This window comes from Oncorhynchus kisutch, linkage group LG13, assembly GCF_002021735.2.
Source record: "Oncorhynchus kisutch isolate 150728-3 linkage group LG13, Okis_V2, whole genome shotgun sequence".
Lineage (NCBI taxonomy): Eukaryota > Metazoa > Chordata > Actinopteri > Salmoniformes > Salmonidae > Oncorhynchus > Oncorhynchus kisutch.
In genome coordinates, this window is record NC_034186.2 from 47,454,060 (window position 1) to 47,480,710 (window position 26,651).

The 26,651-nt window shown below is 41.9% G+C and overlaps 1 protein-coding gene across 4 annotated transcripts in view; it reads right to left on the minus strand.

The window, feature by feature from the left end:
* LOC109902256 (arf-GAP with coiled-coil, ANK repeat and PH domain-containing protein 2-like) overlaps positions 1 to 26,651 on the minus strand; it is a 94,509-nt gene that overhangs the window by 14,601 nt on the left and 53,257 nt on the right. For 3 of the 4 annotated variants that reach the window (XM_031786432.1, XM_031786431.1, XM_020498470.2), the window contains 6 exons: positions 24,976 to 25,020; positions 24,777 to 24,872; positions 21,404 to 21,478; positions 4,806 to 4,918; positions 3,792 to 3,843; positions 2,107 to 2,207 (listed from right to left, as the gene is read on the minus strand). In XM_031786432.1, coding sequence (XP_031642292.1) covers positions 2,107 to 2,207; positions 3,792 to 3,843; positions 4,806 to 4,918; positions 21,404 to 21,478; positions 24,777 to 24,872; positions 24,976 to 25,020 — 482 coding nt within the window. Of the gene's footprint in view, positions 1 to 2,106; positions 2,208 to 3,791; positions 3,844 to 4,805; positions 4,919 to 16,369; positions 16,430 to 17,732; positions 17,745 to 21,403; positions 21,479 to 24,776; positions 24,873 to 24,975; positions 25,021 to 26,651 lie in introns of all 4 variants that reach the window. The other variant, XM_031786430.1, reaches the window with a different exon arrangement.

A 26,651-nucleotide genomic window follows, 5' to 3' on the forward strand; every position in this document is an offset into this window, starting at 1 on the left:
ACCTTAAATGCTGCAAAAAAGAAATTGTACCCTTCCCCAGATCTATGCCTTGACACAATCCTGTCTCTGAGCTCTACGTAGAATTCCTTCAGCCTCATGGCTTGGTTTTCACTCTGACATGCACTGACAACTGTGGGACCTTATATAGACAGGTGTGCTCCTTTCCAAATCATGTCCAATCAATTGAATTTACCACAGGTGGATTCCAATCAAGTTGTAGAAACATCTCAACGATGATCAATGGAAACAGAATACACCTGAGCTCAATTTCAAGTCTCATAGCAAAGGGTCTGACTACTTATGTTTTTTTTTTTGTTTAAAAAAAAAAAAACATCTAAAAACCTGTTTTCGCTTTGTCATTATGGTGGATTGTGTGTATATTGATGATAATTGTTTTGTACCATAACAAAATGCGGAAAAATGGAAGAGGTCTGAATACTTTCCAAATGCACTATATACAGTTGAAGTTGGACGTTTACATACACCTTCGCCAAATACATTTAAACTCAGTTTTTCACAATTCCTGACTTTTAATCCTAGTAAAAACTCCCTGTTTTAGGTCAGTTAGGATTACCATTTTATTTTAAGAATGTGAAATGTCATAATAATAGTGGAGAGAAGGATTTATTTCAGCTTTTATTTATTTCATCACATTCCCATTGGGTCAGAAGTTTACACTCAATTAGTATTTGGTAGCATTGCCTTTAAATTGTTAAACTTTGGTCAAATGTTTCGGGTAGCCTTCCACAAGCTTCCCACAATGAGTTGGGTGAATTTTGGCCCATTCCTCCTGACAGAGTTGGTGAAACTGAGTCAGGTTTGTAGGCCTTGCTCGCACACGCTTTTTCAGTTATGCCCCCAAATTTTCTATAGGATTGAGTTCAGGTCTTTGTGATGGCCACTCCAATATCTTGACTTTGTTGTCCTTAAGTCGTTTTGCAACAACTTTGGAAGTATGCTTGGGGTCATTGGCCATTTGGAAGACCTATTTGCAACAAAGCTTTAACTCCTGACTGATGTCTTGAGATGTTGCTTCAATATAGCCACATAATTTTACTTCCTCATGATCTATTTTGTGAAGTGCACCAGTCCCTCCTGCAGCAAAGCACCCCCACACATCATGATGCTGCCACCCCTGTGCTTCACGGTTGGGATGGTGTTCTTCGGCTTGCAAGCCTCCACCTTTCTCCTCCTAACATAATGATGGTCATTATGGTGAAACAGTTCTATTTTTGTTTCATCAGACCAGAGGACATTTCTCCAAAAAGTATGATATTTGTCTCCATGTGCAGCTGCAAACAGTAGTCTGGCTTTTTATGGTGGTTTTGGAGCAGTGGCTTCTTCCTTGCTGAGCGGCCTTTCAGGTTATTTCGATTATAGGACTCGTTTTACTGTGGATACAGATACTTTTGTACCGGTTTCCTCCAGAATCTTCACAAGGTTGTTCTGGGATTGAGTTGCACTTTTCGCACAAAAGTACATTTATCTCTAGGAGACAGAACGCGTCTCCTTCCTGAGAGGTTTGACGGGCTGCGTGGTCCCATGGTGTTTATACTTGCATACAATTGTTTGTACAGATGAATGTGGTACCTTCAGGCATTTGGAAATTGCTCCCAAGGATGAACCACACTTGGAGGTCTACAATTTATTTTCTGAGGTCTTGGCTGATTTCTTTTGATTTTGCAATGATGTCAAGCAAAGAGGCACTGAGTTTGAAGGTAGGCCTTGAAATACATCCACAGGTACACCTCCAATTGACTCAAATGATGTAAATTAGCCTATCAGAAGCTTCAGAAGCCATGACATCATTTTCTGGAATTTTCCATGCTGTTTCAAGGCACAGTCAACTTAGTGTATGTAAACTTCTGACCCACTGGAATTATGATACAGTGAAATATAAGTGAAATAACCTGTCTGTAAACAATTGTTGGGAAAATTACTTGTGTCATGCACACAATAGATGTCCTAAAAGACTTGCCAAAACTAGGGTTTGTTAACAAGAAATTTGTGGAGTGGTTGAAAAACGAGTTTTAATGACTCCAACCTAAGTGTATGTAAACTTCTGACCTCAACTGTATGTGCAATATATTGTGTGTGTGTACTCACTTGGTGGGGGACACCACTTCAAAGCAGAAGCGGCGTTCGATATCCTCACAGTGTTTGACTGTGCATAGCCGCAAGTCCTCCACCACCACTGTGGGATTATCCTGGGAAAGGAGAACACACACAGTCTTAGTAAAACAAACACACTACAATGCACAATACACACACACTCAGCGCTCTGACACACATGCGCAAATGGAAATGCTTCACAACACTGCATAGACTGATTTCACATTGTAACCAGCAGCAGAGTGAATTGTTTTCCTCCACATTCCACAAACTCATCATCTGTTAACTGTGCTCCTTATTCAACGCTACTTCAGTACATAAAAAATGTAAGGGGAATATTGGCTGGAAGTGAAACATGTATAGTACCGTTCAAAAGTTTGGTGTCACTTAGAAATGTCCTTGTTTAAAAATAAAAATAAATGGTCCATTAAAATAACATTAAATTTATCAGAAATGCAGTGTAGACATTGTTAATGTTGTAAATGACTATTGTAGCTGGAAACGGCAGATTTTTTATGGAATATCTACATAGGCCCATTATCACTCGTGTTCCAATGGCACGTTGTGTTAGCTAATCCAAGTTTATAATTTGAAAAGGCTAATTGATCATTATAAAACTATTTTGTGATTATGTTAGCACAGCTTAAAACTTTGTGCTGATTAAAGAAGCAATAAAACGGGCCTTCGTTAGACTAGTTGAGTATCTGTAGCATCAGCATTTGTGGGTTCGATTACAGGCTCAAAATAGCCAGAAACAAATAACTTTTTTCTGAAACTCGTCAGTCTATTCTTGTTCTGAGAAATGACGGCTAATTCATGCAAGAAATTGCCAAGAAACTGAAGATTTTGCACAAGGCTGTGTACTACTCCCATTACAGAACAGTGCAAACTGGCTATAACCAGAATAGAAAGAGGAGTGGGAGGCCCCGGTGCACAACTGAGCAAGAGGACAAGTACATTAGAGTGTCTAGTTCGAGAAACAGACGCCTCACAAGTCCTCAACTGGCAGCTTCATTAAATAGTACCTGCAAAACACCAGTCTCAATGTCAACAGTGAAGAAGTGGCTCCGGGATGCTGGCCTTCAGGCAGAGTTGCAAAGAGAAAGCCATATCTCTGGCCAATAAAAATATTAAAATGGGCAAAAGGATACTGGACAGAGGAACTCTGCCTAAAAGGCCAGCATCCCGGAGTCGCCTCTTCCCTGTTGACGTTGAGACTGGTGTTTTGCAGGTACTATTTAATGAAGCTGCCAGTTGAGGAAATTTCTAAGTGACCCCAAACCCCAAACTTGAACAGTAGTGTATATTTGATGGTGGGTGGTACAGTTGGAGTCTGCATCCTAAATCAATCAAATGTATTTCAATCAAACAAATGTATTTATTAAGCCCTTTTTACATCAGCCGATGTCACAAAGTGCTGTACAGAAACCCAGCCTAAAACTCCAACCAGCATGCAATGCAGATGTAGAAGCACGGTGGCTAGGAAAAACACCCTACGAAGGCCAGAACCTAGGAAGAAACCTAGAGAGGAACCAGGCTCTGAGGGGTGGCCAGTCTTCTTCTAGCTGTGCCGGGTGGAGATTATAATAGAACATGGCCCTATTAAGTGCACTACTTTTGACCAGGGCCTATAGGGAATAGGGTGCCATTTGGGACACTGCTGGAGTCATCGGACTTACCTTGAATTTCTTCTGGTAAACTAACTGATTGTTTTGAATGGAGAACCAGCGCCTGAAAGGAGATCACACCAGCAGTCACGGTCACAGGTAAATGGGTGACACAATTTATTGCATTTATCTGCATTTAGGCTGAAGGTTGACTTCTGAAATGCATGCAAGCATTCCAACTATTCTCAGTAGTCAGAGAAACAAGTTAGTTAAGAAAGTAAATTGAAATGGTTATAGATGAAATAGAAATATATAGATTATGATATGGTTTTTAAATCCTGGATTCCTATTCTAGAAAACTATGCTGTTTGTCATGGTTTGACAGAAAATATCGGGGGAAAAGTTGTGTGTGTGGTAACATTTAACTTTGTAACGTTTGAAACCCAATTGTTTGCCTGAGACAAATAGTTGAGTAGATATTACAAGTTATTCTCAAAAGGCATGGTTCCAGAGACCTCCATCTTGCAGTACAGGGAATGGCTTTGGAGGCTACAGGACAATAAAGAGCTGGAGGTCTACTTGCTAACTCCATGCAGCACACAGAGCCATGCGCCAATCAGGCAGCGCTCCCCGTCGTGTCAGTTGACTACGTCACATGTCACTATTGATCGCCATGGAGACGCTGCCTAAAGCAGCTTGAATCCCTCCATCTCACCATCCCTACCTCCCTCCATCCTTTCCACCTGGCTGACTAGGGCCTAGGGCGGATTCATACTAAACAGAGAATTATCACCTCTCCACCCTAATCACCATACAGTTAGAGGACATAAAGATTACTTCTTCCATGCATGTTCTACATACTGGACATGTATTGTGGAGTTTAGTGCACTGGTGAAGCTGTGCTAGGGGACATATCAGCTTGACCAGAAAGAGACAGGGGGGGGAAGGTGAAGGGAGAGAGAGAGAGCGAAAGAGAGAAACGGGGAGAACGATAAAGAGAGACATGGGGGAGAAGGAGAGAGAGAAAAAAAGAGGGAATGTCAGAGAATGAGGGAGGAAATAAGAGCATAATTTATTGCAGCTGACCTGTTCCATGTCTTGAAGGCATTGCTGGCCCTCTTAAACAGGTAGCCCTCCATCGCGATGCCATTGTCTGCGTCCACATTGTACTCCAGCTTGGTGTCGTCATTCGAGAAGTCCTGCAAGAGAGTCAGTCAGGAGGGTCAACAGAAACAGTCTGATCCTGATTCACTGTGGGTAGCCAGTTGAGGACGATGAGTGACTCGGTACTCTGTGCCACTGAGCCACACATCTAGGGTCCAGAACAAGGAGGTACCACCTGAGCTAGTTTAATAAGAAATGCCCGTTTTGCTACGGCGGGCGTTAACCCGTTGCACTCGTAGGAATTGGCCTACATGTATAGAGCTAAATTGAAATGTCTCTTGCATAACAAATATGAAAATGCATCCATGGTAGCAATTGATAGGGAACAGTTTGGAGATAATGGGATTTTTTGTTTTTAACCAAAGGTGAGTACACAACAGTTTACCTGACAAGTCTGGATCCAAATATTACACGGTTCACTTTGTGCATTTTACATTTACTGTACTTTTCGTAACATTTGTTGATAACGAAATCTTAAAAATCTCTGGATACATTCAGTAGCATGAAAAATGTAGGGGAAGGTGCAGCATAAGACAAAAACTGGTGTCTCCAAGTGGCCATAAACCACTTCAAAGTGTGCAGTTTCGAAGCAATTTCAATGCACTTTTATGACAAAGAAATCTTCAACTATAAAGGTACTTTTTTGAGCTCTCCGAGCTGTGTCGTTGAGGACCTAGAGCAGGCACACTTGTAGTTATTTATTTTGGAACACAACCCTGCATCCCTGCCATGCACAGAATTTATGTACATTATAAATCATAATCTGAGTAATGTGTGCATGATTTGAAAGCTTGATCTCTTGTCAACATACGATTTTACAGTGTTAGGCTTTCACAAGGTAATTCGTAGAAACAGATCGTAATTTTGGTGTCCATAGAAAGTAGTCATGAGCGCATTCAGGTGCGTGTGCTGAAACAAATGTCCTTCATAGGCTCATTCTGTTCAGAACCCAGGCTATGACGACATGTCATTTTGTAACAAACAGTGATCATAAATATTGACACTGTATATGACATGAGTTTTATGATTTGGAGATGTGGAGTAGAAAAATCCTCCTCTCAATCTCCTACACCCAGGTTCTGTTATCTCAGGTCGTAAATTCCTGGAGGAGACTCTTTCCTCCTGGTCATGCAGAAAGAGACACAGAGAGAACAAAGGAACTTCTTCGACATCACAGAACTTGAGAACTGAACAATATCCATGTTTTAGAGAATGTGTAAACGGTCGGTGGAGAAGCCAGCTACGACCCGGTCCGTTTTGTTTCATGTTTGTGACCTCATGAAAGACAATACAGCCACATTACCATAACTCTGTTTATACAGGAGCCGACTTGGAATTCTAAGTTGGATGACAAGTAAAAACATTTTTTTTTAATCCCCAGTTGGAGCTCGTTTTTTTTTCAAGGTCCCTGTTGTCTTGAACGCACTGAACTCTGAGTTCCCATTTGTTTTGAATGCGGCAATTCCCTAACTCAAGTGTGACGATGGTCCTATGTCCTCCGTCACTTAATCTAAAGACATGCTTATATGAATAACCAGACACAGATGATTTACGGTTGATGAGCACATTTATTTATAATAAAGTGGGTTAGCGATGCCCTACTGATTGTTGCGGATCACCAGTAAAAGAAGAAACATGTATATGAGTTTGGAGCACCGGCAACTGGTTTTGCGCCAAAACCTATTTTTGTGCATCTCCCTGTAAACTGTTACTTTCTTATCACGTAGGCTATGCAATGATCAGAAGTTACCTATATAATGTGATCTTGTTTAGCAATTGAAACATTAACTGTGCGACCGAAAGCACCCCATTTGACCGTCATGTGTCATGCCGCTAGCGGCACCCCTCGACAATATTGCGCTGAAAAGGCAGCGCGCGAAATTCAAAAATATTTTGTATTAACAAGTGCAATACACCAAATGAAAGGTAAACTTCTTGTTAATCTACCCATCCTGTCCGATTTCAAAAAGGCTTTACAGCGAAAGCACAACACATATGTTAGGTCAGAGCCGAGTCACAAAAACACACAGCCATTTTTCCAGCCAAAGAGAGGAGTCACAAAGAGCAGAAATATAGATAAAATGAATCACTAACCTTTGATGATCTTCATTAGATGACACTCATAGGACTTCATGTTACAAAATACATGTACGTTTTGCTCGATAAGTGCATATTTATATCCAAAAATCTGTTTACATTGGCGCGTTAAGTTCAGTAATATTTTGCTTCCAAAACATCCAGTGATTTTGCAGAGAGCCACATCAGTTTACAAAAATACTCATGATAAACATTGATACAAGATACAAGTGTTATTCACAGAATTAAATATATACTTCTCCTTAATGCAACCGCTAGGTCAGATTTCAAAAAAACTTTACGGAAAAAGCAAACCATGCAATAATCTGAGTACCTCGCTGAGACAACAAATCAAGCCAAACAGATATCCGCCATGTTGGAGTCAACAGAAGTCAGAAATAGCATAATAAATATTCACTTACCTTTGATGATCTTCATCCGAATGCACTCCCAGGAATCCCAGGTCCACAATAAATGTTTGATTTGTTCGATAAAGTTCATCTTTATGTCCAAATACCTCCTTTTTGTTCGCACGTTTAGCCCAGTAATCCAAATTCATGACGCACGACCACTAGGAACAGACGAAAAGTCAACAAGTTCCGTTACAGTCTGTAGAAACATGTCAAACGGAGTATAGAATCAATCTTTAGGATGTTTTTAACATAAATCTTCAATAATGTTCCAACCGGAGAATTCCTTTGTCTTCAGAAATGCAATGGAACTCAAGCTAACCAGTGAACTCAAGCTCTCCGGTGAACGCGCGTGGCCAGCTCGTGGCTCTCTGCCAGACCACTGACTCAAAGAGCCCTCATTCCCCCCTCCTTCACAGTAGAAGCATCAAACAAGGTTCTAAAGACTGTTACCATCTAGTGGAAGCCTTAGGAAGTGCAATTTGACCCCATAGACACTGTGTATTCGATAGGCCAAGAGTTGAAAAACTGCAAACCTCAGATTTCCCACTTCCTGGTTGGATTTGCTTCAGGGTTTCGCCTGCAATATGAGTTATGTTATGTCTGTTGTCTCACAGACATCATTCAAACAGTTTTAGAAACTTCAGTATTTTCTATCCAAATCTACTAATAATATGCATATATTAGCAACTGGGACTGAGTAGCAGGCATTTTACTCTGGGCACGCTTTTCATCCAAATGTGAAAATGCTGCCCCCTATCCCAAACAGGGGGTGCGGGAATAGTGCGGTAGTAGTAGTGCGGGAATAGTGCGGTAGTAGCTTATTCGCTTATTCCGGTGAGACAAACATGTTTATATCCCAGATGGTATTTATGCTCTAAAGCAGGGTTTCCAAAACTTGGTCCAGGGTTAGGGGAAAGTCAAGAGGCAAAAAGAGCCAGCTACTACACTGAACAAAAATAGAAAAGCAACATGTAAAGTGTTGGTCCCATGTTTCATGAGCTGAAATAAAAGATCCCCAAAATTGTCCACAAAAAGCTTATTTCTCTCAAATTTGGTGCACAGATGTGTTTACATCCCTGTTTGTGAGCCTTTCTCCTTTGCTAAGATAATTCATCCACCTGACAGGTGTGGCATATCGAGAAGTTGATTAATAAGCATGATAATTACACAGGTGCAACCTGTGCTGGGGCCCCCAAAAAAGCCACTATAAAATGTACCGATTTGTCAATACAATGTCACAGACGTCTCAAGTTTTGAGGGAGAGTGCATTTGGCATGCTGACTGCAGGAATGTCCACAAGAGGTATTGCCATTGAATTTAATGTTCATTTCTAAAATAAGGGCAGCATCCCGGAGTGGCCACTTCACTGTTGATGTTGAGACTGGTGTTTTGCTGGTACTATTTAATGAAGCTGCCAGTTGAGGACTTGTGAGGCGTCTGTTTCTCAAACTAGACACTCTAATGTACTTGTCCTCTTGCTCAGTTGTGCACCGAGGCCTCTCACTCCACTTTCTATTATGGTTAGAGACAGTTTGCACTGTTCTGTAATGGGAGTAGTACACAGCATTGAACGAGATCTTTCTTGGCAATTTCTCGCATAGAAAAGCCTTCCTTTCTCAGAACAAGAATAGACTGTTGAGTTTCAGAAGAAAAGTCTTTGTTTCTATCCATTTTGAGCCTTTAACTTAAAAAAATATACCCATTTGAAACTGCCTATTTCTCAGGCCCAGAAACTAGGATATGCATATAATTGTCAGATTAGAATAGAAAACACTCAAAATATTGTCTGTGAGTATAACAGAACTGATATTGCAGGCGAAAACCTGAGGAAAATCCAATAAAGAAGTGCTGTTTTTCCTGAAAGCTCTCTGTTCCATTGGATGCCTTGCCTCCATTTAAAGCAAAGGATATCCTTTTCCTATGGCTTCCTCAAGGTGTGAAGAGTCTTTAGACATAGTTTCAGGCTTTTATTTTGAAAAATGAGCGAGAAAGAACCCATCGCGTCAGTGGATGGCTGGGTGCCAGCAGAGTTTTTCATGCGCAACTTCCTATGGAAGAAGCTACATTCTGGTTGACATATTATCGATTATATATTGTAAAAACAACCTGAGGATTGATTATAAAAACATTTGACATCTTTCTACGCACTTTACGGATACTATTTGGAATTTTTGTCTGCGCTCGAGCCTGTGGATTTCTGAACATAACGCGCCAAACAAATGGAGGTATTTTGGATATAAAAATAATCTTTATGGAACAAAAGGAACATTTATTGTGTAACTGGGAGTCTCGTGAGTGCAAATATCCAAAGATCATCAAAGGGAAGCGATTTAATTTATTGCTTTTCTGACTTTCGTGACCAATCTACTTGGCTGCTAGCTGTTTGTAATATTTTGTCTACTGAGAGAGATGTTCTTACATAAACGCTTGGTATGCTTTCGCCGAAAAGCTTTATTGAAATCGGACATGCCAGGTGGATTAACAACAAGCTAAACTGTGTTTTGCTATATTGCACTTGTGATTTCATGAAAATTAAACATTTTTAGTAATTTAATTTGAATTTGGCGCTCTGCAATTCAGCGGATACCTACCTACCTACCTACCTACTCAAGGGTTTTTCAAGGGTTTTTCTTTTTATGCCTTGTTAAAAATTAATTTGTAGAATTTATTTCCTTCTTAATGTAGGGTTAGTATACAGAAGATAGCCCTATTTGGTAAAATACCAAGTCCATATTATGGCAAGAACAGCTCAACTATGCAAAGAGAAATGACAGTCCATCACTACATTAAGACATGAAACAGTCAACCCGGAAAATATCAAGAACTTTGAAGGTTTCTTCAAGTGCAGTCACAAAAACCATGATGAAACTGGCTCTCATGAGGACCACCACAGGACAGGAAGACCCAGAAGTTACCTCTGCACCTAAGATTGCAGTCCAAATAAATGCTTCACAGAGTTCAAGTAACAGACATCTCAACATCAACTGCTCAGAGGAGACTGCGTGAATCAGACCTTGTGGTACCATTGCTACAAAGAAACCACTACTAAAAGACACCAATAAGATGAAGGGACGTGCTTCGGGGCAAGAAACACGAGCAATGGACATTAGACCAGTGGAAATCTGTTGTTTGGTCTGAGTCCAAATTTGAGATTTTTGGATCCAAACGCAGTGTCTTTGTGCGACACAGAGCAGGTGAATGGATGATCTCCGCATGTGTGGTTCCCACCGTGAAGTATGGAGGATGAGATGTGATGGTATGGGGGTGCTTTGCTGGTGACACCGTCAGTGATTTATTTAGAATTCAAGGCACAGTTAACCAGCATGGCTACCACAGAATTCTGCAGCGATACGTCATCCCATCTGGTTTGCGCTTAGTGGGACGATAATTTGTTTTTCAACAGGACAATGGCCCAAAACACAGTGATGGAGTGCTGCATCAGATGACCTGGCCTCCACATTCACCTGACCTCAACCTAATTGAGATGGGGTTTTGTAATTTAACTTATAATTTAATTTATTTAACTAGGCAAGTCAGTTAAGAACAAATTCTTATTCATAATGACGGCCTACCAGGGAACAGTGGGATAACTAAATTGTCAGCTCAAGGATTCGATCCAGCAACCTTTCAGTTACTGCCCCAACGCTTTAACCACTAGGCTAACTGCCGCTGTTTGGGATGAGTTGGACCGCAGAGTGAAGGAAAAGCAGTGAAGAGTGCAAAGCTGTCATCAAGGCAAAAATCTCAAATATAAAATATATTTTGATTTGTTTAACAATTTTTTGGTTACTTCATGATCCCATACGTGTTACTTCATAGTTTTGATGTCTTCACTATTAGAAAATAGCACAACAACAAAAAACTGGAATGAGTGAGTCCAAACCTTAGACTGGTACAGTACATTCATACAGTTGAAGTAGGGAAGTTAACATACCCTTAGCTTGGGAGTCATTAAAACTCGTTTTTCAACCACTCCCCCCTTGTTAACAAACTATAGTTTTGGCAAGTCGGTTAGTACATCTACTTTGTGCATGACACAAGTCAGTCATTTTTCCAACAATTGTTCACAGACAGTTTATTTCAATGTATCAAAATTCCAGTGGGTCAGAAGTTTGCATACACTAAGTTGGCAGTGCCTTTAAACAGCTTGGAAAATTCCAGAAAATTGTGTCATGGCATTAGAAGCTTCTGATAGGCTAATTGACATAATTTGAGTCAATTGGAGGTGTACCTGTGGATGTATTTCAAGGTCTACCTTCAAACTCAGTGCCTCTTTGCTTGATATCATGGGAAAATCAAAAGAAATCAGCCAAGAACTCAGTAAATAATTGTAGACCTCCACAAGACCTCCACCATCCTTGGGAGCCATTTCCAAATGCCTGAAGGTACCACGTTCATCTGTACAAACAATAGTACGCAAGTATAAAAACCTTGGGAACACACAGCCGTCATACCGCTCAGGAAGACGACGTGCTCTGTCTCCTAGAGATGAACGTACTTTCGTGCAAAAAGTGCAAATCAATCCCAGAGCAACAGCAAAGGACCTTGTGAAGATGCTGGAGGAAACGGGTACAAAAGTATCTATATCCACAGTCAAACAAGTCCTATAATCAAAATAAACCGCCATAAAAAAGCCAGACTACGGTTTGCAACTGCACATGGGGACAAAGATCGTACTGAAGATATAAAAATAGAACTGTTTGGACATAATGACCATAATGACCATCGGCTTGCAAGCCTCCAACTTTTTCCTCCAAACATAACGTTTGGAGGAAAAAGTTGGAGGCTTGCAAGCCGAAGTACACCATCCCAACCGTGAAGCACGGAGGTGGCAGCATCATGTTATGGGGGTGTTTGCTGCAGGAGAGACTGGTGCACTTCACAAAATAGATGGCTTCATAAGGAAGGACAATTATGTGGATATATTGAAGCAACATCAAGACATTAGTCAGGAAGTTAAAGCTTGGTCGCAAATGGGTCTTCCAAACGGACAATGACCCCAAGCATACTTCCAAAGTTGTGGCAAAATGGCTTAAGGACAACAAAGTAAAGGTTTTGGAGTGGCCATCCCAAAGCCCTGACCTCTATCCTATAGACAATTTGGGGGCAAAACTGAAAAAGCATGTGCGAGCAAGAAGGCCTTACAGACCTGACTCAGTTACACCAGCTCTGTCAGGAGGAATGGGCCAAAATTCACCCAACTTATTGTGGGAAGCTTGTGGAAGGCTACCCAAAATGTTTGACCCAAGTTAAACAATTTTAAAGGCAATGCTAACAAATATTAATTGAGTGTATGTAAACTTCTGACCCACTGGGAATGTGATGAATAAATAAATAAATAAATAATTCTCTCTACTATTATTCTGACATTTCACATTCTTAAAATATAGTGGTGATCCTAACTGACCTAAGACAGGGAATTCTTACTAGGACTAAATGTCAGGAATTGTGAAAAACTGAGTTTAAATGTATTTGGCTAAGGTGTATGTAAACTTCCAACTTCAACTGTATACAGTGCATTTGGAAAGTATTCAGACCCTTTACTCAGTACTTTTTTGAAGCACCTTTGGCAGCGATTACAGCCTCGAGTTTTCTTGGATATGACGCTACAAGCTTGAAGCACCTGCACAGGTATTTCCAGGTCTCACCAGAGATGTTCGATCGGGTTCAAGTCCAGGCTCTAAATGGACCACTCAAGGACATTAACACTTGTCCCGAAGCCACTCCTGCATTGTCTTGGCTGCTTAGGGTCGTTGTCCTGTAGGAAGGTGAACCTTTGCCCCAGTCTGAGGGCCTGAGCACTCTGGAGTAGGATTTCATTAAAGGATCTCTGATCTTTGCTCTGTTCGTATTTTCCTCGATATTGACTAGTCTCCCAGTCCCTGCCGCAGAAAAACATCCCCACAGCATGATGCTGCCACAACCATGCTTAACCGTAGGGAGGGTGCCAGGTTTCCCCCAGATGTGACACTTTAAAGTCAGGTCAAAAAGTTCAATCTTGGTTTCATCAAACTAGAAAATCTTGTTTCTCATGGTCTGAGTCTTTAGGTGCCTTTAGGCAAACTCCAAGCTGGCTGTCATGTGCCTTTTACTGAGTGGCTTCCGTCTGGCCACTACCATAATGGCCTGATTGGTGGAGTGCTGAAGAAATGGTTGTCCTTCTGGAAGGTTCTCCCATCTCCACAGAGGAACTCTGGAGCTCTGTCAGTGACCATCAGGTTCTTGGGGACCTCAATGCTGCAGAATCTTTTTGGTAACCTTCCCCAGATCTGTGCCTTGACACAATCCTGTCTCTGAGCTTTACAGACAATTCCTTCGACCTCATGGCTAAGTTTTTGCTCTGACATGTACTGTCAACTGTGGGATCTTATATAGAAAGGTGTGTGCATTTTCAAATAATATCCAATCAATTGAATTTACCACAGGTGGACTCCAAGTTATAGAAACATTAAGGATGATCAATGGAAACAGGATGCACATGAGCTCAATTTCGAGTCGGGTAGCAAAGGGTCTGAATACGTATGTAAATAAGGTATATCTGTTTATTTTGAATACATCTGCAAAACATTTTTTTCCTTCTTTTTTTTTGCTTTGTCATTATGGGTTACTGTGTGTAGACTGCTGAGATTTGCTGTTTTTTTTTAAATATACATTTTACAATAAGGCTGTAACGTAACAAAATGTGGAAAAAGTAAATGGGTCTGAATACTTTCCGATGGCACTGTACACACACACACACTGTTCTGTACTCAAGTCATCAGATGTTGATCAAAGAAAGATACTGACAGGGATAGCTACGGCAATCCTTGGATTCAGGAGGCCGGATTATTAAGGGAATAGAGTGACATCACCCTTACTGTCATTTTAATACACCAATGGTAACATGATATTCTCTTACTTAATTTAAATAAGTACTGCCTTTTAACCAACATTGGAAAAGGTGTCTTTGCGGAGGGGCGTGGTTTATATAGCTAGATAGCTACTCGACTATATGGTTCCAGCAATTATAAAAGTTTACGCTATTCATCTATGGCAAAGACACATATGTCTCCCCTTTCATCCGTGTCTGACGTAGCTAGTTACTGGCTAGCTAGGTCTTCAGCCAGCATGGAACAAAGGGGAGGGGGTTCATTCAAAACTGCTGCTGTGAACCGCACCACAAGAGCCAAACGGGAGATGTATAAAAAAAATACATCATTGATGTAATTTCCATGTTGCTGGACTTGCTTTGTGTATCACCAAATTTGCTTGAGATGATTATACTGAAACACTGCTCATTGCATCCAAGTTTCTTGACATGAGTTTCAAAGAACTGTCAAAGAACTGCGAGCTCATGAATATAAGTACCCCGCCCACTCAGCCGGTCTTTTCAAACTTCCTGGTAGTTAGTCATGGGAGAAAAAAAATACTTTCTCAATTATTTAGCATTGCTATACCCCAAAAATATGATGGGTGATATTTTTGTCACTCAAAAGGCTATTTTACATGGGAATTAGATTTAAAGGTCCTGAACGGTCAAACAAATAAAAATCAGCAATTACAGGTGCTTGGGACGGTCGCACCCGAGGCCCTCAAGCTAGCTCCCCTTCTGCAGGGGATACAATCATTTTGACCCTTAAATGTTTTTGTATTTATTTTTATTACTTGTTCAACAAAATCTTTCTCTGGTCAATTGCATAAGTATAAAATAATATAAATATAAAGTATACAATAGCATACAAATACAGTATTTGTATTTATTTTCTAGTCTTTTTTGCACTTCTTTATTAATGGATCCAAAAATTCCAGACCCCACAGTATATTAAAAAAATGAATAGGTTTAGGCTATAAGGCCCATGCATCCGACAGAGAGAAACAATATTTTATAATTCAACATTTTGCGCTGCTTTGGTGGAATTCTCTGCCCCGTTACCCTACATTCCTCTCTTGCATTCTGTATACAACATATTTATTGAAATAGGTTATAGCAAATAGGAAAAAGCTAATTACTCAGAATGTCACTTGTGTGCTGCCCTTCTGTGCGAGATTTTGTTCTTTACTGCGGGGCGGCAGTCAAGTTAAAATAGGCTATCCATCGTCTGTCATATCACAATGTCTTCACCATGAACAATGGCTCTCAATCATCATCAATAGATGATACTATCGTAATATCACCCAACCATAAAACAATTTACCCTAGTATGTACACTGTACAGTACACTTAAACTAAGGAATAATTTTGCAATGTAACAGTGTGTAGCCTACTCAAACAGACTCTAAGATGTATTTTTAGGCTGTATGTTTTATTCAAGGCCTCTGTCCCAGCCCTGGAGAGGAATAAAATAGTTGTTACTTTTGGGCAGGGATAAAAACATGGCATCCCTCGACATACACACCACTAATCCTGGATCCTGTCCACAATACCCACACACAAAGCCATACAACTGTAAAACAGCCATACAGCCAGGACTCAAGACAGACAAGGGACATAGAATCCAATCCCCAACCGGTTAAAGGACAAGGCAATAATCGACTGTGTGGGCAAAACGTGGACCCGAAAAAAAATAAAAAATGATGATCTGACAAGATTGGATAGGTGAAAGGATGGTTGCATCATATATCAATCCATCCATGTCAGATCAGATATTGCTTCAAGGAACGGAGGTAATAAAGGTGTCAAACAGGAAACAAGTAATGACAACAACCAGAGCTCAGAACTCACATGTAAGCAGACGTCAAACCCATGCTTCTTTAGCCTGATCCCAGATCCAATTGGGCTGTCTTGACAACTGGACCATGAGTGACAAGGAATTGGCAAGACAGCACAAACAGATCTGGGATCAGACCATTGCTTTGTAGTCAGAAGGTAAACTGTGGGAGACATACTTTAGAATGAGAAAACCACATGAATATACAGCATGACAATGGAATCCCTCATCACTCTAGTTATGCAGGGAAAAGAGGAGGGAGTTGGCGGGGGGGAAACCAAATAGCAAATGAAAATCAATTGTTACATACGGAGGACCTCCACGCACAAAAGCTGCGTCCATCGGGAAAAGGTTCAACCTCTGTCACCTCCTAAAATAGTAACACCAGAAGACTGAGAAAGGGCTGAGAAACTGAGAAAGAGGAGACAATTGATTCCATGACATACAATTGGAGATAGTTGAACACACACACACGAGAGCATGACCATGGCACAGAGCCATATGAAGCTAAAAATAAACATGTTTTGCCCCCTTCTTTCAGCGGACTCACCAGATGCCACACATAGTGGAATCTGCTGAAGATCTTCATCTTCATGTCTGTGACAGCAGGTCAGTGTGTTTGTCGGTGTCCCAGTCACCTTGACAATGGCTAGCTAGCGGTAGCTACCTCTGCTGTCCTCCCGCAGCATCTCAAGTGACAGCCCTGTCACACTCGGACTAGCACCCTCTCTCCAAAACAAGCCTCCCCATTACCCTGTGTGTGCGTGTCGGTCCGTTCCTCATCAACACTCGTCACTGCTGCTGGCTGAATTTGGCACCTCCCCCTTCCGCTGAGGCCGCAGCGGCATGCGAACTCATTGGGATGAGAATGTGTGTGTGTGTGTGTGTGTGTCAATGCTGGCTGGTGCAATGGGTTTAGAATAACAAACCGTACCCCGTGCAGATTAGCTCCAGCATGAAACATTTATACAGCCTCCATTTGAAAGCCATGTACTCTACTTCTCCCAGTGTGTGTGTGTATGTATATAGACTCATGTTTTCTCCTGCAGCATGCACAAACCACAAAACCAAAATGAACCCTTTCCAGTTCACAATCCACTGCCTCCTCTGAGAAGCAGAAAAGCTAATACTTTGAGCTAAACTTAGAACCCCCTCCGTCCAATGGGGACAATCTGTAACACGATGGAGCCCTCTAGAAATCTATTAATAATTCACACAGGTAGAAATAAGGCATACTAAGCACACTAAAAAACGCAGTCATGAGGAAATTAAATGCACATGAGTCTAGGTGAATATTTCAATTGAGCAATTAGCTTGTATGTTATAGATTCAGCCTATCCCAGCTAGCACAACACATTTTCGTAATGTTCTGCAACGTTGCAATTAGACCGATATCAAACTTGCCTCTCACATTCCCTTTGCAGTAAAGGCATAAAGACTAGACTGTCGCAATATGCTGTATCATAAACACATTAGGTGAATGAATGACTGGTATATAACACAGCCGCCATGCATGGAATTCAACAGACACGAGCATACCTGTGACGAGGACTGAGTGGTCTTAACCCGGTCACGTCATGTATGTGTCAATAATATATCATGATTACTTCAGACTATCAACATGCAGAAAGAACCAAAATAGCACAGAAATACACAGAGGAAAAAAGGCTTACCTGCAGAGCAGCCTGGGGAACAGTGGAGAGAGGTGGAAGAAAAAGAGGAGAGGTTAGAACTGCTGATACATACTGGCAGAAAGAGAAAGAGGGGGGGGAGCGAGACGACATAAAAATAGCATCTAGTAAAAGGGAGGGGGTTGGACAGGGAGGGCGCTGGGATGCAAGACGCACAAGGATGAGCGTAAATTTGCATGGGCCGCGAATGAGAGGGCTCCTGGCTGGAAGTGCTGCTCATGCTGGAGAGCAAGCTGCTGCTTGCCATGTTCCGCTCACACACACAGACAGACATGCACACACTCTCACACAGAAACAAAAAAGGGAGCTGGAAAGAGATTTACATACAGACACAGACTGACAGACATACTAAGAGGCCAGACAGGCAAACAAACTTGGATGTAGATACATACACAGACAACAAATACCAACAAACTCACTCATGTACAAAAACAGGTTCCATTGAGTTTCCTTTTTTTACATTTGAGATATATGCATTCCCAGGGGACTTGAATCGGACTCGACTACATTACTGGGATTTTAGCTCATTAGTTCCCATTCAAAGTCATTAGCCTCCGTTTTACTTTTGAACATCAATGTGGCTTCGGCGTCTTTAATATCTATGTAGGCTTGGGAATTCATGGCCAGATATATCCTCATATTTCTTCTGTTGGGAGAGAATAGGATGTTATGCAGAAAAATGATAGACTAAAAAGATTTCCAAAATGAACACTGCCCAGGAGGAAGAGCAGCTGTGTATTGTCGAGGTTGACCTTGAGTTGGTGGGCCGACATTCAAGCTGAGAAGTTTGCCAGGGTGTAAACAGAAAAAAGGCCTAGAACCGAACCCTGGGGGACAGCAGTAGTGAGAGCACGTGGTGCAGACACAGATTCTTTTCACTCCACCTGGTAGGGACGACCTGCCAGGTATGACGCAATCCAGGATTGTGCAGAACCTGAGACACCCAACCCTGAGAGGATGGAGAGGAGGATCTGATGGTTCACGGCGTCGAAGGGAGCAGTTAGATTTAGTCGCAGATGAGAGCGAGTCAAGTTTGGCAGAGCGGAGAGCCTCCGTGATACAGAGGAGAGAGGTCTCGGTTGAGTGAGTTGCCTGGTTAGGGGCAAGAAGATAATTCTGAGAGAGATAACGAAAGAGTTGGTCAGAGACAGCATGCTCAAGTGTTTAGGAAAGAAAAGAAAGAAGGGATACAGGTCTGTAGTTTTTTATATCAGGGATGAGTTGAGGGAGATGAAGAATGGGCGAAGGTCTCCAGAGATGGTCTGGAGAAGGGAGGAGGGGATGGGGTCAAGTGGGCAGGTTGTCGAGCAGCCAGACATCACTAGTCACAGGATATCATCTAGAGAGAGAGGGGAGAAAGAGGTCAAGGCGTAGGGTAGTTCTGTGTGAGTGGGATCAGTGGGCTCAGTAGCCTGAGAGAATGAGGGATGGATATTGTTAACCTTTTCTACAAAGTGGTTGACAAAGTCGTCCACAGAGCGGGAGGAGGGAGAAGGTGGAGGAGAAAGTGGAAAAAAGCTTTAAATTTAGAGTGATAGAAAGTGGCTTTAGCAGCAGATACAGAGGAAGAGAAGGTACAGAAGGGGGAGTAGAAGGACAGAAGTTTAGTTATCCTCCATTTCCGCCCAGCTTCCCGCAGCCCTGTTCTGTAAGCACACAGTGAGTCACTCAGCCACGGAGCAAAGGGAGAAGGTCGAGTCGGCTGGGAGGAAAGGGGACAGTGGGAGTTGAAGATTGCAGAAAGGGAGGAGAGTACTGTCGAAGAGGCAGAGTCAGGAGACAGGAGGGATAAAGATTAAGCCAAAGGAAAAGAGGATAGGATAGAAGGAGACAGTAGTGGGAGAGAGAGAGCAAAGATTGCGGCGGCGCATGACCATCTAGGTAGGGGCCGAGTGGGAAGGGTTGGAGGAGTAGTGTTCCACATGGAGTGAGGTTGCAGAGAGATTAGAAAGCAAACAGCCTCTTGTGAAGATGAGGTTAAGCATATTGCCTGCCTTGTGAGTGGAAGGGGACTGGGAAAGGGGTCACAAGAGTAAAGGGCAGGGTTCATACACATTTTGACAGATGGAACTTCATGACTTTTCCATTATTTCTCCATTACTTTTATCCCCCCTCCCCTCCCAAAGTAGAACACCTGTTAGGCAACTGTATAAAACACGTGGTCTACCCTCAGTCTGGAGAGGTACTGGGTGTGCAGGCTTTTGATCAAGCTCTGCTCAAACACAGAGCCAGTTTTATCAAGGTCCGGTTGAGCAGCGAATTTCTAAAATGTGGTTTGTTAGAGGGGCACTGGAATAAAAGCCTGCACACCCATTAGCTCTCCTGGAAGATGGTTGACCACCCTTGATGTACAACATTGTGACATAACATTACAACCAAATACGTTTCATGTTTTTTGAAATAATTCACTCATTTAATATATCAAAGATCAAATCGGTGGAAATTTTTGGGTCATGACGAAAACATTTAACTACAAGATATGTTTTGAATTGGCTACCTATTTATTAGTCTGTACTCTATCATATTGTCCGACTGCCTCTCTCTCCTTGAGCAACGGCCCACTCGTCTCGGCTCACACATGCATGCAGGTGATACTCGCTAACACAGTCGCTAACACAGACGCGCTCATTCCGTGAGCGCTCATTCCACATGGGTTGCAGCCACGGGCTGGGGAGCATCTATAAAAACTACAGGGAGAGTAGAGAGTATCCCTGTCGTTTGGTAAGTGAGCCCCGAAGCGTCCGACCCACTTGAATAAAGCATGGTGTGTGCCTGTGTGTCGGTGACTTATTAGGGTGCCATTTAGGACCTAGGCTGTGAGATCCCATCATCAACGCCTGCCCAATGACTCCTCTACTCTTCTAGTGTTACACAACACATTAGTAAGTTGCAGTTCTGTGTTTCATAGCGCTAAATAAACCATTAATAGTCATCATTAATGAACTAATGAATTATCATTCATACTGTTTGCATAGAAATAGAATGATAAATATAATGATAGCGTGTGTATTAGAGTGAGTAGACAGGTACAGAAGTGAATGGGTAAGGGGGTGACAAAATACAATGACAAAATACATCATAGATAGTCATTAATAAGGACTTTTTTTCATTACAATACATGCTGTACTCATAGAAGTAGACAGATCCTCCATTTCTATGATTAGAGTGAAGAAGGGCAGAAGTGGATGAGTAACAGGGGGTATATTGGTGAGGCTTTCTGAAAATCCCAGTTTCAGGGCTGATCCTTTAATAGAATGGGTTGGAGTGCAATAAGAAAGGCTTTATGGCTGAGGGAAAAGGATCCACCTCAGTCAAATCACTGCTTTAAACCAGAGCTCCCCAAGGCTAGAGACAGGGAGGGTGTGTGTGTGCTCGCTCAAGGATAGCTAGAGCAGGGTTTCCCAAACTCTATCCTGCCAGTGCCAAAGGACATCCAGCCAACTTGGGAAGCATTGGAGTCAACATGGGCCAGCATCCCTTGTGGAATGCTTGTCACCTTTTTGAGTCCTTGTCCCGTTGAATTGAGGCTGTTCTGAAGGCAAAAGTGGTGGTGCAACTCAAGATTTGGAAGGTGTTCTTAATGTTTTGTACACTCAGTGTATAGCGCAAGTGTGCCAAAAAAGGTGAGTCATGTTTCTGTGTGTGTGTGTTACCTTCTGTTGAATGGTGGAGTGTTTCTGCTCCATGTCCCTCTTCTCTTTGGCTGCATCAACCACCAGCTGGTCCAGCTGAAACACACAGAGCACAGGTTAGGTTACTCTAGCTACAGTAAAGGGTTCAAGGCTAGTTTGTAAGGGTTTTTGTGTCTGTAGTTGCTAATGAACTTCCAGTTTCCCCTACAAATAGAGTTCATATGCAAAATACTGAAGTGGCTTCCTCTACTCATCTGCTGTCCTGAATTTAGCACTATTCTAAAAACACGACGCATGAAAGCAATATTGCAGTCTGTAGTCTATGCTCTCTTTCAAACTTGGACCATAAAGGTGTCCCTTGGATAAAGAACTGCTCCACTACGAGATGAGCTCTCCTCCTTCAGATTGAGGAACTTGAAGACTGTTTGAGTAGGTCGTTTGTTGACCCCAGAGTTTGTTTCCTACATCAGTGTAATTCTAGTCTCCGCTTCAGAGGGTTTTTGGCCGCAAACAGCCTAAATCAGCATCTATGATATCTTATCTCAAGCAAACACTATCTGGTAACAAAGATCATTTGTCGAGAAAGGAACCAGGATGCAGCGAATGTGTGTCTAATGGAACTCCTGTATCATTACAACCTACAGAAATGATCTAACCTAAGGGAACTATGGGATATTACACTTTATTTTACAGTTCTGTTTTAGTCTTGGTATTAACTAAGAAACAACCTATTACTTACAGTAGGTTTAGAGTTTCAATGAACCCCAAAGAATCAAAAAGTAGGTAGTCGATTTGTAATAACCATTTTTCATGCAATGTCTAAGTAAATATTAGGGCTGTAAATTAAAGCATAAACAACCTCACTGATATAACTTATTAAACAACATGCTTATAAATTAATGAATACACTGAGGAGGATTAGCTAACACTCCACAGAATCTATACTCCAATAAACCCCGTACTAAGTAACGTTAAGAAAAATACATACATTAATGGCAATCTGGGGGATTTATTGAAACAAAGAGCACAATTACAGCACAGATTCGCCACAAGTGCAGCATAGCATAGGCCTAATTTCATAATTCATACAAGACAAGCCTACACTATGGAATAAATTATTCTAAGGAGCCTAAATCAGGATCCAACTACACTCACACTAAACCTGGAGTGTTAGGCCAGTAAACGAAAGGTCACTGGTTCGAATCTGCTGTTCCGCCCTTGAGCAAGGCAATTAACCCCCAACAACAACCTCTCTCTGGGCACCGATGATGTGCATATCGATTAAGACGGCCCCCCGTACCTCTCTGATTCAGAGGGTTGGGTTAAATGCGGAACACACATTTCGGTTGAATGCATTCAGTTGTGCAACTGACTAGGTATCCCTCTTTCCCCTTTCCTTTCCCTGCACCCATTACTAAAGCCCATTACTAGATGCCTCTGGAGCTGAGATACATATTTGGGGACAGATTTTGTTTCGTTTTAGCAGAAAGTGGGCGGAATGGCAGAATGGAATGGCAGCTGGATTGGATTGGAAATGTTTTCCCCCTTCTCCATAACAACCAGCCCGTTAGACTACAGCTTCTAGTGGATTTTAACATTATTTTGCCTATATCCATAAACACAGAATTACAGTCCCTTCTGGTCATTCTATTTCTATGTGTGGGCTATATCACTGTAACTGGTCCATTCAGAAGTAGGCCTTGTGATTCTGACTCACCCACTGCACGACCACCGACTGACGTGGTCTACAATTCAAACGACTCACTAGGGTGGTGGTTGTGCATCTTTGTTCCCTTTCACTCAGTCACTCAGAAAATCAGTCACTAGTTACAGTGTGCATATTGTTTCTGACATTTGACTGATGAATAGTCATGGTAAATTAATTTATTCATTTCTGAGTGTAAAAATAAATCCATTTCGTTATTCAACTTAGGCAAAAAGCATCTTGGAAAGACAATCGCTTCCATCTTTCAGTTCCTGACATGAAAAGTTCAGTCACTGAAACCCCTAAATTGTTTAGGAAACACATTCCATACCCTTTCTCTCTTTACATGAAACATGTAAGTATTGCATGCATGTGACCAATAGGGCCTGACCTATAGGTGGGGCGGCAGGAAGCCTAGTGGTTAGTGTTGGACTACTAACCGAAAGGTTGCAAGATCGAATCCCCGAGCTGACAAGGTAAAAATCTGTCGTTCTGCCCCTGAATAAGGCAGTCCTACGTGGCAGTGTGGAAATGATCTCAAATGAGTGCAGGAAATGTAGAAATGTATGAAAATGCAGGAAATCATTTTTAGTTTGAAGTTGAACTGAACAGTATAAAACAATCAGAATGGAGAAAGACCCATTGAAATCACTTAGAATATTTGTGTTGCCACCCTGGGGTCACGCACTACTCACAAAACACAAAATGCTGTCAAACCGTCAATAAAATTAAAAAAATGTGATATGATACTTTGGCCATTTCGCCAACCCTAGTTTAAACTCCCCCTGGTCCAGAGGAAGCTGCTGATATATCTGACCAGTGATGGGGGGGGTGATCCATAGTTACATATTCTTTTTGGATGATATTACATCGATATTTCACTCCATATTTCACCCCACCTAGTGCCAATTATTAACATTTGCTACAGTGGGTAGCGTTAGCTAGTGCTAGTTGTCTGTGCCTGAGCCGAAACTCCAGTTTGTTTTATCCATCTTCTTTTTAAATAGTGAGCCAATAACTCTTCAGTACTTTTTTTTGCCTGACTGATCAAAACTAGTTTTCTCATGCTTTCTCTTCTCTCTGCAGCAGACATATAGTGAGCAATATCAAATTGCAATACATACAGTATCGGCACCTAAGGATCATGATAGTATCGCATCAGGTCAGCGCTATCAGTGACCATGACACACACAATGAAAGTGCATCATCACTGGCCACAGGCCTAGTGTTGGTTGGCTCCACCTAGTGCCACTGAACTAAACTAGGGCACATTTTTGTACATGTGTGCGCCCAGCAAAAATAATGGACAACAGTTTGGTTTGTGGGCCGAAGCAATTACTTTTCACCCTAGTTCAACTCCTTGGCAGGGAGGAAAAGCGTTGCCTGGCATGGCTTTACCTTTCTGTATAGAGAGTAAGACCTTGATGATAAGCTGCCAAGTTGAATCAGGTGTGTTAGCGCTGAGGGGACAGTGGTTTTCAAACATCTCCTCGGGGACCCCCCCCCCCCCCCCCAGAGCTAGCACACCTGATTCAACTTGGCAACTTATCATCATCAAGCCCTTAACTAGGTGAATTGTAAAACATCTGGGGATCCCCGAGCAGAGGTTTAAGAACCACTATGCATTCGGATGGGCCAGGTGGAGATACAGTTACAGTTTAATGGGAGTAAATGGGATAAAGGCCCTACCTGTCCCCCCAGCTGTTTCATGAGAGGTTGTAGTTCACTGAAGAGGTCGTAACCCTGGTGGAAGAAGGTCAGGTGGGCGTACATGAAGGACAGCATCTACGGACAGGAACATACCAATCAGAGACGTCGTACACGAGGCAAAAGACATGGGAACAACAGTTAAGTTCATATGGTTATTTTCATAGAAAACAATATTTACAGATTTGAGGATTTCCGATCTTCTCTTAGACTGGAGTACATTGATCTGTGTGGGTAGAAAGAAAAGCTCACAGTTAGATTGGGTCACCAGTGTGTGTGAGCGCATGTGTATATGAGAAAAAGAGAGCACTGTACTAGTGAAATGATCTAATCAAATACTCCTAGTTCACACCAATGAACTTCAAATGCATTTAAAGTTAATTGGTTCCCATTAAATGGGCATCATGAATAATGTATAATTAGCCAGAACTACATCACTATAGATGTTGTAGGAACTGGATAGGTAGAAGCAGGCCCTAGGAATGGGATAGGTGTATTGCATCTACTCAATTCTACTCTCCTCGCTTTTACTTTCTTTCCTAAATCTGCAAAAGCGGAATGGTTTGAGACCAGTGGAAGGTTGTTTTCAGGCTGGGCAGTTGAGAGGACATTGAGCAACTTAAAGAACTGTGTCCATATCAATTGATAAACATCTAAATGTTCCATTATAGCTGCTAAAGGAAGGTGTTGTTGACATGCTGCGGACTCTCATGTGGAAAATAACAACATATTAAAATGTGGAACTTCAATGGAATGCCCCTTTAAAATCAGCCTTGCTTTCCGGGCTTATACATTTTCGGAGCACTTGATTAATAGCAGGCGAGCTCGATACCGCACTACCTCTTCAAGGGGAAGGCTTTGATAAATTATTGGGCAGCCCTTGCAGAACACTGCTGTTATTGTAAAACGTGCATGCTAGTATGGTTGCAAAGGGTCGGACACTTTCCAGGAAATTTTCCATGGGGAGTTAAGCCCTGAAATTTGGGGAAATTTGCTTAAATTCAACAAATTTGTGGGATACACATAAGGCAATTCTAGGTCTTGTGGCATATTTTGGTTAAAATATCCCCAATTCAATGGAATTGCAACCCCCTGCATATGCATTATTCCATCATAAGTGAAGTGCACTCTTCCATCACATGTACAGCTGATTCTCAAGATCTTGCACACTAATGAGATGTTATTGAGCCCACACTACCTGTTTGAGCCAAGGACTACATGCTTTCTGGTAAGTTTTGATTACAATATTGGGTAGGGTGAATATATTTTATATGAGATACATGAGTTTTTGTTAACTAGTAAACAGTAGCCTACATCAAAATCTGTTTAAATAATTTTTAGCTGCCCAGCAACACCCGTTGGGGTAGTGTTGTCATCATGTTTGACAGTCTCCTGGAGGGGAAGGAGTCTCTCCAAGAAATGGCCATATATCACAGTCTGCCAATATGGACAACGCCATCAAGAGGATCCTCCTGGATTAAGTATTTTGGGAGAGAGTGGTAAGCAGCCTGAAACTCCTGAAACCTATAGCAGTAGCCATTGCAGATTGAGGAAGACAATGCCATCCTGGCTGATGTTCAGACTCTGCTTGCAGATGTAAGAGAAGAAATCCGTACTGCCCTGCCCACTTCACTGTTGCTACATGCAGAGGAAACTGCAGTTCTGAAATACATCAAAAATTGTGAAGACTTCTGCCTGAAGCGTACATGTTGGACCCCAAGTATGCTGGCAAAAGCATCCTGTCTGGTGCAGAGATCAACAAGGCCTATGGTGTCATCACTACCTTGGCCTGGATGAAGGTAAGGCTCTTGGCAGTCTGGCGTAGTACACTTCCAAGCAAAGGCTTTGAGATGGAGA